The 12461-nt window shown below is 38.8% G+C and overlaps 1 protein-coding gene across 18 annotated transcripts in view; it reads left to right on the forward strand.

The window, feature by feature from the left end:
* PTPRD (protein tyrosine phosphatase receptor type D) overlaps positions 1 to 12461 on the forward strand; it is a 354453-nt gene that overhangs the window by 144104 nt on the left and 197888 nt on the right. For all 18 annotated transcript variants that reach the window (XM_064290506.1, XM_064290507.1, XM_023545268.2 and 15 more), the window contains 2 exons: positions 3115 to 3248; positions 11395 to 11539. In XM_064290506.1, the coding sequence (XP_064146576.1) occupies positions 3115 to 3248; positions 11395 to 11539 (279 nt within the window). The remainder of the gene's footprint in view (positions 1 to 3114; positions 3249 to 11394; positions 11540 to 12461) is intronic.

A 12461-nucleotide genomic window follows, 5' to 3' on the forward strand; every position in this document is an offset into this window, starting at 1 on the left:
CAGCCCTCCCATTCAGGTGGCCCTAGGCCCACATGGTTCACCTCACTACTCTAAGTTCTCTACCTAGCACGCCTGGGCTTTTGTGTTTCCACAAGTTTAACCTGTAGTCAATGACGTTACCCTTCAAACCACTTCAGAAGAAGGGCCTGTGGAAGCAGAGAAAGAAAATTCCTGTATTTTAGCCAAGGAGATTTACCATCAAGTCATCTAGCTACCACTTCCTTTGCCTAAGGGTAAAAAACGACGATGCACACTCAGGCACTTTGATTTGCTGCTTTACGTCATAATTTAGAAGGTGCTGATTTAGTCGATTCCAACTCATGGTGACCTCACATGTGTCAGAGTAGAACTGTGCTCCATAGGGTTTTCATGGCTGTGACCTTTCGGAAGGCGTTTTTTCAAGGAGCCTTTGGGTGGATTTGAACCACCAACGTTTTGGTTAGTAAAGTGCTTAACTGTTTGCACCACCCAGGGGCTGCATGTAGAGGGAGGGAACTCTTATTAATAGACCTGAACAGAATGAGAACATCTGTTGAAGCTGGTGTCACTACACAAGAATGAAACACTGGGAATTAGTTCAAGACAAATTAAAAGCAAAAAGTAAACAATCTAAGTAAGAAGAAGTTAATTAGGTTTCCAAGATGTTTTCAATCAATGTCACATAATTTATTACTACCATTAGGCAGAGAGGAAATAAGTAACAAGTAATTATTATCCTGAGAGCCATGCTTCAACAGTGTCCACATTTTTACTTCTTGACAATATTGCATTCAAGTTTGGTTTGAGTCAGGAGTTCTCACAAGGGAAGACTTTCCCAGACTTCTGGAAAGGGGGGAAAAACAGAAGGGAATAAAACCAGAGAAAAGGGAAGTCACTGTATACGTATGCATTGCAAGTGTATTTTTAGGCTGAGAAGCTCTTTCATCATCTGAACATTAGAACCCAATCATAATTTTGCCATCTGTCTGATCATTCTCAACTTCCATTTGATGCTCCTTCCTGCCTGTGCTTTTGGTATTTCCCTTTTAGAAGTAATGTATTTTCCATTTGTTTTACTATTTGCCTGTTTGTTTTTTTTTGTTTCTCTCAGTTCCTCCTTCGCTTGCTCCTTGATCTTTTATCTTCTTTTGTCCCCGTGTCTCAGTCTGAATGATTGTGTTAGATCCCCTACTGGGCAGGTACTTTAAAAAAAAAAAATAGATAACCTGCTCAGAGACTGTGTTCCTGGAGGCATCAAATGAATGAGAATCTCAAGACGTGATAAAAAAAATGGAAAAAGAAAAGATGAAGGAAACTAGAAATAAGAAGCACTGATGACTGGTAGCCTTAAGCATCCGTGTAAACATCAGTGTATATATATATATACTAACACACAGATAGCAGACTCACATAAACACAGATACAAACACACAGACACATATCGAGACACACAGGTTGACAAACCAGACAGGGGAATAAATGATTGCTAGGGATCCTAGACACCATTCTTGCAAACTCTGAAACTTTTCATCTTTCTTTAAATAAAAGGCATTTTTTTAAAGTCATACTACAGAGAGGTAACTGACTATAAAAGAAGAAGAAGAAAAAAAAAACAATACTTTTTGCATCCTGAAAGGCCTCCTTTCCTTGAAAATGATGCTTAAAGAATTAAGATTAATAAAATTAAGATGTCCTACATCATTCATAATTTACATTATTTTATATGTGTTTATGAATGTTCATGTCCAAGTTGCCATAAACATACTTTAGATGTTCCTTCCCTCTGGTGGGAAGTACTGTTGTTCTAGATTTTTATTAAATATACGTGAGATTCTCATGTTAACTTCTGGAATTATGGATGGATGTTCAGATAAAGCACATGGAGATGTGCCAGAATGTCAGGGGTCATGATCGTAATATTTAACAGCCAGAAAGTCATGAACACCGACCACCAGGGTACACGTTGGCCAAGAGCAATGTAATGGCAGCCATGACAACATCAGCCTTGTATACAGTGGATAAAGGACAACTAAGAGGTTAGTTATTGACTAGAATTTTGGGTTAGTAAAAGTTATTCTAGTCCAGCATTTGAGTAAGACACGTTCACATGGCTAGCCTTTCCATTACTTACTGTATCTCATAGATAACTTTTCCAAATTGTCTACTGTTTGGGTAAGTGATGAATAGGATTGAGAATTGTTGATGACCTTTATTATAAGTTGACTGTATTTCTGATAATAAGTGCATTCTATAAACATTTTAATTTGGTATTTATCTCGATCCTACTAAGTACAATATTATATTTTGATAAATCTGGCATATTAAGTAATTTAAGGTCATTTAGGAATTAAAAGTAATTGTTTATAAATGATTGTTTCTACTTTTTCAAGATCTGAGTTGGTAAGAAAAAATGCTAGATGATTCTGGACTGAAGGCATAAATATATAAACATAATTAGAAATAATTTTTAAAGTTACATGCAGTGCTAAAGGATATGTTCCCATCCGGGTGTAAAATAACAATAGCTTATATTTATTTAGCACTTGGAAAAAAAATTTTTTTTTATGTTTGGGTATGTTTTAGGCAGCATTCCAAGTGTATTACATAAGCCATCTTATTTATTCCTCACAACAACATTACGAAGAAAATAATTTTATTGTCCTGAAAATTGAATTCAGAGACTGATAAATGCTATACCTGCTAACTACCATATCTTAAACAGGTGGCAAGCTACTCAAGCACAAGGACAGTATTCATAATATTGTTCTTGCCCCTTGAAGGAGGAACGTGAGCTTTATACTCACAGGTTAATTTGGACAGCATAAGGCACCTAGGGAAAAGCTGGAGGCATAGTGGTTAAGTGCTACGGCTGCTAACCAAACGGTCAGCAGTTCAAATCCGCCAGGCACTCCTTGGAAACTCTATGGGGCAGTTCTACTCTGTCCTATAGGGTCACTATGAGTTGGAATCAACTCGACGGCACTGGGTTTGGTTTTTGGTTTGGAAGGCACCTAGCTGCCATTAACTGATGCATATGGGCTCATTTTGCAAAGGGTTTCAACAGATACACTCATGGAAGAATTTGTGACTATGCCTGGTGTGAGTGAGTTCAGTACTTTACCTCTCCGTTTTCAGTACCGGGGCAGCCACTGAACTTCAAAGCAGAACCTGAGTCTGAAACAAGCATTTTGCTTTCTTGGACACCTCCACGTTCAGACACCATTGCCAACTATGAGTTGGTATACAAAGATGGGGAGCATGGAGACGAGGTAAGACTGTGCTTCTCACTTTCATAACCACTTGGTGTCCTGAGACACGACCCTGTTGTTGTTAGGTGCCATGCTATCGATTTTTACTCATAGCAACCCCGTGTGACAGTAGAACTGCCTCATAGGATTTTACAGGCTTTAATCTTTATGGGAGCAGATTGCCAGGTCTTTCTCCTGAAGATCTGCTGGATGGATTTCAACCTTTCAGTTAGCAGCCAAGCACTTCACTATTGTGTCACCAGGGCTCCTTAGGAATACTACTCTGCTTCCATGTTTTTACATGGTTCTGTTAAAAGGTCAGCTAACTACAGGATACCTTGGTGGAAAAGATTTGCTCATCAAAGTAGGAACGTGATCAAAAAAACCCAGTATGGTTATTTGAAGGTTTTAGGAAGGGAAATAAAAAACAACTTTTGCACTTTCTTGAACTCCTTGGTATTCAATTTCACGGAAGCATCAGGTTGTAGAAGAATAGAACACCCCATGAGGCTTAGAGACTTTTTTTCTCTTCTGCATTAATAAAGTACTGAAGTCATCACATAGGCACATGGCAAATGAGCTTTGTATGCTACTAAAAGGCCTTGACTAGATGAATTTGTCTAGACTGGTTTCAGAGAAAGAGGCCCCAGGACAAATACTTATTTGTATGCTAAGAACTATTTGGTATGAATGAGAGGAAAATGGCCTTTATACACACAATTGAGTTTGAGTATGATGTGCAAATAACAGTGGATTATAGAAGGTGTGGAAATTGCTGATGATTTTTGGAAAGAGAAACAAAAACTAATATAGTAACATAGCTAACACACATGTATTACCAGGCACTATTTTAAGTGTTTTACATATGTTGTTGTTGTTGTTAGGTGCCATCGAGTCGGTTCTGACTCATACCTACCCTATGTACACAATGAAACAGTGCCTGATCCTGGGCCATCCTCACAATTGTTATTATGCTTCAGTCCGTTATTGCAGCCACTGTGTCAATCCACCTCGTTGAGGGTCATCTTCTTTTTTTGTTAGCCTTCTATTTTACCAAGCATCATGTCCTTCTCCAGGGGCTGATCCTTCCTGATAACATGTCCAGTGTATGCGAGATGTAGTCTTGCCATCTTTGCTTCTAAGGAGCATTCTGGTTGTACTTCTTCCAAGAAAGATTTGTTCATTCTTTTGGCAGTCCATGGTATGTTCAAAATTCTTCTCCAACACCACAATTCAAAGGCATCAGGTTCTTCTTTGTTCTTCCTTACTCATTGTCCAGCTTTCGCATGCATAGGAGGCAATTGAAAACACCATGGCTTGGGTCAGACACACCGTAGTCTTCAAGGTGACATCTTTGCTTTTTAACACTTCAAAGAAGTCTTTTGTAGCAGATTTGCCCAATACAATAAGTCTTTCGATTTCTTGACTGCTGCCTCCATGGGTGTTGATTATGACTACACACATGGACCTTGCCCAGTGGAATATGCAGGAATCTAATCAACTGCATCCCTGGAAAGAGACCATGGAAAAGCTCAATGTCATCAGTCAGAACAAGGCCAGGGGCTAACTGTGGAACAGACGATCAACTCCTCATATGCAAGTTCAAGTTGAAGCTGAAGAAAATTAGAACAAGTTCATAAGAGCCAAAGTATGACCTTGAGCATATCCCAACTGAATTTAGAGACCATCTCAAGAATAGATTTGTGGCACTGAACACTTAACAACTGAAGACGAGACAACTTGTGGAATGACATCAAGGACATCCTACATGAAGAAAGCAAGAGGTCGTTAAAAAGACAGGAAAGAAAGAAAAGCCAAAATGGATGTCAGAAGAGACTCTGAACTTGCTCTTGAACATTGAATAGCTAAAGCAAAAGGAAGAAATGATGAAATAAAAGCGCTGAACAGAAGATTTCAACGGCCAGCTAAAGAAGACGAAGTAAAGTATTATGATGACATGTGCAAAGGAAAGAACACACTTGATGTTTCTCAACCCTAAAGAACTGAAGAAAAAATTCAAGCCTCGAGTTGCAATATTGAAGGATTCTACGGGAAAGATATTAAGCGATGTAAGATGCATCAAAAGAAAATGGAAGGAATACACAGTCGCCTTACCAAAAAGAATTTGTTGACATTCAGCCATTTCAGGAGGTAGCATATGCTCAGGAATCAATGGTGCTGAAGGAAGAAATTCAAGTTGCACTGAAGGCATTAGCAAAAGACAAGGCTCCAGGAGTTGACAGAACACCAATTGAGATGTTTCAGCAAAAAGATGCAGCACTTACAGTGCTCACTCATCAGTGCCAAGAAATTTGGAAGGTAGCTACGTGGCCAACGGACTCGATAAGATCCATATTTATGCCTGTTCCCAAGAAAGGTGATCCAACTGAATGCAGAAATTATCAGTTTTACATATATTAACTCATTAATCCTCACAACACCACCATTAGCCACGATTTTCAATCCATTTCACATATAACAAAATGGATGCACAGAGAAGAGTTAAGTAATTTCTCCAAGGTCTCATAGTCTTACACTACTGTATGGTAGAGCTGGTATTTGAATCTAGCTAGTCCGAATCTGTGTTCTTAACCATTAGGGTACACTGCCTCTGCACTGTGTTTTGATTAGATTGTAGAAATTGATATAAACATACATCTAACATTTTTCAGGTTAAATATTTAATAGTAAAGGATATATTCCTTTAATTATTGTGAAATTCAGTGGAACATTAGAACAAAAAAGTTAGTGAAACTATACGTGAAAACAATCCACACAAGTCATTTTACTGTACCTCTTAGCAATCTCTTGGAGTCCCTTGGTGGCGCCGCAAATGGTCAAGCACTTGACTACTAGCCAAAAGTTTGGCAGTTCAAACTGACCCAGAGTCCCCTTGAAAGACAGCCCTGGCAGTCTGTTTTCAAAAGGTCACAGCCTTGAAAACCCTATGAAGCACAGTTCTACTCTTCACACATGGTGGTGCCATGCATTGTCGTGGACACAAGGGCAACTAACAACTAACAAAAACAACTTGGCATTCTTTACCTCAAAAAAGATTGTCACATAGGTAGACAGCCTCTGAGTTTTCACAAGAAATGCCTTTTAAAAAACTCAACATTCTAAATGAACTATTATGAATTAACTTGCAGTACATAATTGTGAGTGCTGTAATGAACTGATATGTTCTTGTATGTTATTGTATCTGTCTGAATTGAGCAGAATCGGCAAAAAACAAGTTTTAAATGCAATACTTTTATACTTACCTATCAAAGCTAATATAAATTGAACACTCAGTTATATAATTAAATACAGATATAACTTAAAGTGCTCATGTTAACAACTTGACAGTTATTGTCAATTCAGTTCCGAATGATGGTGACTCCATGTGTGTCAGAGTAGAACTATGCTCCATAGGATTTTCGGTGGCTGATTTAAATCCTTACTACCACCATATATATGTATGTATATATATGTCTTTGTGTGTGTGCAAAAAGAATAAAGCAAAAAGATAGTCCTATGGGAAAAGCCACTGTGTCAGTCCATCTCGCTGAGGGTCTTCCTCCTTTTTGCTGACCCTCTGCCTTACCAAGCGTGATGTCCTTCTCCAGGGACTGATCCCTCCTGATAACACGTCCAGTGTATATGAGAGATAGTCTTGCCATCCTTGCTTCTAAGAAGCATTCTGGTTTTATTTCTTCCAAGACAGATTTGTTTGTCCTTTTGGCAGTCCACAGTATATTCAATATTCTTTGCCAACACCACAATTCAAAGGCATCAATTCTTCTGTCTTCCTTATTCATTGTCCAGCTTTCACATGCATATGATGCAATTGAAAATACCATGGCTTGGGTCAGCTGCACCTTAGTCTTTAAGGTGACTGACTTCTTTGCTTTTCAGCACTTTAAAGAGGTCTTTTATAGCAGATTTGCCTAATGCAATGTATCCTTTAATTTCTTGACTGCTGCTTCCATGGGTGTTGATTGTGGATCCAAGTAAAATGAAATCCTTGACAACTTCAATCACTTTATGTTGCTTATTGGTCCAGTTGTGAGAATTTTTGTTTTCTTTATGTTGAGGTGCAATCCATACTGAAGGCTGTGGTCTTTGATCTTCATCAGTAAGTGCTTCCAGTCCTCTTCACTTTCAGCAAGCAAGGTTGTGTCATCTGCGTAATGCAGGTAGTTAATGAGTCTTCTTCCAATCCTGATGTCCCATTCTTTTTCATACAGTCCAGCTTCTTGGATTATGTGCTCAGCATACAGATTGAATAAGTATGGTGAAAGGATACAACCCCGATGCACACCATTCCACTGCCTCTTGATCAATATACACGTTCCTCATGAGCACAATAGAGTGTTCTGGAATTCCCATTCTTTGCAGTGTTACCTATAATTTGTTATGATCCACACAGTGGAATGTCTTTTCATAGTCAATAAAATACAGGTAAACATCTTTCTGGTATTCTCGGCTTTCAGCCAGGAATCACCTGACATCAGCAATTGATATCTCTGTTTCTGCTTCCTCTTTTGAATCCAGCTTGAATTTCTGGCAGTTCCTGCTCCAGCCACTTTTGAATGATCTTCAGCAAAATTTTGTTTGTATGTGATATTAATGATATTGTTTGATAATTTCCACATTTCTTGGATCACCTTTCTTGGGAATAGGCATAAATTTAGATCTCTTCCAGTTGGCTGCCCAGGTAGCTGTCTTCCAAATTTTTGGGCATAGATAAGTGAGTACTCCCAGCGTTGCATCTGTTTCTTTAAACATCTCAGTTGGTATTCTGTCAATTCCTGGAGCTTTGTTTTTTGCCAATGCCTTCAGTGCAGCTTGGACTTCTTCCTTCAGTACCATTGGTTCCTGCTTATATGGTACCTTCTGAAATGGTTGAACATTGACCAATTCTTTTTGGTATAATGACTGTGTATTCCTGCCATCTTCTTTTGATGCGTCCTGAGTCATTTAAGATTTTTCCTGTAGAATCTTCCAGTATTCCAACTCAAAGCTTGAAGTTTTTCTTCACTTCTTTCACCTTGAGAAATCCAGAGCCTGTTCTTCCCTTTTGGTTTTCCATCTCCAGGTCTTTTCACATGTCATTATAATACTTTACTTTGTCTTCTCGAGCCGCCCTTTGAAACCTTCTGTTCAACTCTTTTGCTTCGTCATTTCTTCCTTTCTCTTTAGCTACTGAATGTTTAAGAGCAAGTTTGGAGTCTCTTCTGACATCCATTTTGGTCTTTTCTTTCTTTCCTGTCTTTTTAATGACCTCTTGCTTTCTTCATGTAGGATGTCGTTGATGTCATTTCACAACTTGTCATTGATGCAGTGGCTGCAGCAATGGGCTTAATTAAGCGTAACAACAATTATAAGGATGGCACAGGACTGGGCAGTGTTTTGTTCTCTTGTACATAGGATCGCTATGAGTCGGAACTGATTGAATGGCACCTAACAACAACAACAACATGGCAGAAGGGCAAGCTATAGATGCTTGAACGTTGGCTTTGTTGTTAGGTGTTCTTGAATTGGTTCCAACTCTTAGCGACCCTATGTACAAGAGAACGAAACACTGCCCGATCCCGTGCCATCCTCACAGTCATTGCTATGTTTGAGCTCATTGTTGCAGCTACTATGTCCAGCTCCTTGAGTGCCTTCCTCTTTTTGCTGAGCCTCTACCAAGCATGATGTCCTTCTCCAGGGACTGGTCCCTCGTCATAAGATGTCCAGAGTACTTGAGAAGAAGTCTCGCAATCCTTGCTTCTAAGAAGCACTCTGGCTGTACTTCTTCCAAGGTAGACTTGTTCACTCTTCTGGCAATATTGAATATTGGTATATTCAATATTCTTCACCAACACCACAGTTCAGTGGCATCAGCTATCCTTTGGTTTTCCTTATTCATTTTCCAGCTTTTGCATGCATTTGAGGCAATTGAGAATACCCTGGATTGAGTCAGGTGCACCTTAGTCCCCAAAGCAACACTTTTACTTTACTTTAACACTTTAAAGAGGTCTTTTGCAGGAGATTTGCCCGATGTAATATGTCATTTGATTTCTTGACTGATGTTTTCATGGGCGTTTCATTGTGGATCTAAGTAAAACGAAACCCTTGACTTCAGTATTTTCTCCATTTCTCATGATGTTGCTTATTGGTCCAGTTGTGATGATTTTTTTTTTTCCTTTATGTTGAGGTGTAATTCATACTGAAGGCTGTAGTCTTTGATCTTCATCAGTAAGTCTTCAAGTCCCCTTCTCTTTCAGGAAGCAAGAGTGTGCATCTGCATATTTCGTGTTGTTAATGAGTCTTCCTCTAATCTTGATGCTGTGTTCTTCTTCATATAGTCTGTCATGGATTGAATTGTGTCCCCCCAAAAATGTGTGTATCAACTGGGCTGAACCATGATTCCTGGTATTGTGTGATTTTCCTGTATGTTGTAAATCCTGCCTCTATGATGTTAATGAGGGAGGATGGGCAGCAGTTGTGTTAGTGAAGAAGGATTCATTCAGTCTACAAAATTGGTTTCTGTCTTGAGGCCATCTCTTGAGATACAAAAGAAAGAAGTGACCAGAGAGACAGGGAGACCTTATACCACCAAAAAAGCAGTGCTGGGAGCAGAGCATGTCCTTTGGACCAAGGGGCCCTGAGCAAGAAGCTCCTAGTCTAGGGGAACATTAATGAGAAGCCTGAGAGAGAGAGAAAGCCTTCCCCTGGAGCTGACACCCTGAATTTGGGCTTTTAGCCAACTTTACTGTGAGAAAATAAACTTCTCTTTGTTAAAGCCAACCACTTGTGGTATTTCTGTTACAGCAGCACTAGATAACTAAGACATAGTCCAAACCAAAAAAAAAAAAAAATTGTTTTATCTAATTTTGTATTTGAATTCCACTTGACTAATATGAATAGCATATAGTATTTGATTAAAAACAAAAAAAGTGTTAAGATTATTTATGCCGTTACTAGATTACATATGAGCTTGTATTTTAAGGTTTCCTACAGGCTAATGTTAATCTGAAATTAATTACTCATAGACAGCTATATTTTTGTTAAAATGCAAAGGTAAATTTCAAGCATTTAAAGTAAGAGTGACAACATTCAATTAAAGGAATTTTATTTCAAAAGCTCTTTATCACGTTAAACACTATAGAAAAGATTGTGATTTTTTTTTTCTAGCTGTGGGTTCTATATTCAGAAAGGAAATTTTAAAATTATTTTCAGTTGATCTAGAGTAATGACATGGTTTCATATGAATTACCTAACTTTTTTCAGTGAGTAACATCTGACTTTTATCCTGGCCTCCATTTGGCTGTTTTGTGTCTCTTTGACAGCAATCTCATGTTAACTGTATACAAGGAAACCTGTGAGTGCCGGGTCTCAACGGGACTGCTTTGTTTTTCTTGGTCTCACAAGATTTCCGCCTTAGACAGGGCATAAGCACCACTTTTCTGTCATTCTTTATTTAGTGGAAAATATTTCAGTGTTCCTTCTCTGTCAGGTTTCCACCTTACACAGGTTCTGGCTTCCACAGGTTTTACTTTAGTAGATACTATTGCTAGTTCAGAAACCCTGGTGGCATAGTGGTTAAGAGCTATGGCTACAAACCAAAAGATCCACAGTTCAGATCCACCAGGCGCTCCTTGGATGTGCTGTGGTGCCTTTCTGCTCTGTCATATAGGGTCGCTAAGAATCAGAGTCAACTCGATGGTACCTAACAGCCACAAGATTTAGATTGCATAAGTTCATAGAAGATGAACTAGGCATCTGTTCAGCTATTGAAATTGCACATGTCAGGCTTACTCTGGGAACATAGGCAGGTGTCAGCTTCTATTGAGTGCTTTGACAACATTACAGGTGCCTTGAGGGTAGAACACATTTGGTGGCAGCCTCCTTCTTACCTGATGCATTTGGATAACTGTGTCAGCCTCGGAAAGATCTCTCTTTTCCCTGTTTCCAGTTGCCTTACTATTTGTAACAAGTTGCCTTTTAAATGCTGATATTTTTATTATATAATTCTCCTAATAGAGTCCTTGATACTCCCTTTTGATTCTGTTTGTGATTTGTTTGTTGCCATTATAACCTTGATGTCAGATATCAGATGTGCCAGTGTGATTAAAAAAAAAAAAATTCCCGTGGATCTTAATGAAGATGACCAAGTTCTCTTATAACTTACTCACAGCAGCGAATTACCATTGAACCAGGGACATCTTATCGGCTACAAGGGCTGAAACCAAACAGCTTGTACTACTTCCGTCTGGCTGCACGCTCTCCTCAAGGACTGGGTGCTTCTACGGCTGAAATATCTGCTAGAACCATGCAGTCAAGTAGGTGTCTCTCTTCGCTTATTCCTTGTGCTAATTTTCACTAGAAGTTGTTGCCAGTTTTCACAACCCATCTCCCTCCCCAGCTAATAAAGGTGCTAATATACTTGAGTCGGTGATCTCTCTGCTAATGAGCATCCAGTGTTGGGGCTTAGAGTCTAACCATGATCGTTGGTGGTTTCCGACTTGATCCAAATAGACCCCATTCTCCCATTTCCGAAATTGAAAGACTTTTAGAGAAGCTAGAAGACCTCCTTGACAGAAGCAAATGAAAGGAGACAGATTGGGCCCCCTTTAATGAATTATAAGGCTGTAAAGCAAAACTCTTTTTTAAAGCAAAACTCAGGCTGAGAAAATGGCAAAATAATCAGAAGAGAGATTAACGAACTAAAGAAGCAGTAAAAGACACAACTTTTATCTTTTTTAAGGATACCAATTGTGACTTTGGTAACAAACCAGTCTTTATTTTGTCTATTTGTTCCTACTCAGAGAACAACCCAGTTCTTCTGACTGGTTATTAACTCTGCAAGTAGTCCGTGTGGAAATTGGGAACATTCACAGGAAATCTGTATTTGGGCAAATTTAGGATTAATGGAATAATCACAAACGCATTCGTTGGAGATTTGCAATCCTAAATTGTATTTTGTTTCGCCAGGTTCAGTTTCTTTCTGGAACCGTTATCCTAAAGCATAGTTGTGTTTATCACAATGGGGGTCCATTGTACCCAGAGCAGATTGGTTTGAGTAAAGTATTATCTGGGAGGTTGTTTTTGACTGAAACTTTGGTGATTTATAATACTAATGTTTGCTCTTCATTAAATAAGTTCCTACAGTTAGTCTATTGGATGATAATTTGCTTTGAGTTGAAGAGTGTCATGGAATTATTTTCTTAGGCTTCATTGTATGATATTTTATGTCTTTTGACA

The sequence above is a fragment of the Loxodonta africana genome, chromosome 9 (genome assembly GCF_030014295.1).
Source record: "Loxodonta africana isolate mLoxAfr1 chromosome 9, mLoxAfr1.hap2, whole genome shotgun sequence".
NCBI classification, from domain to species: Eukaryota; Metazoa; Chordata; class Mammalia; order Proboscidea; family Elephantidae; genus Loxodonta; species Loxodonta africana.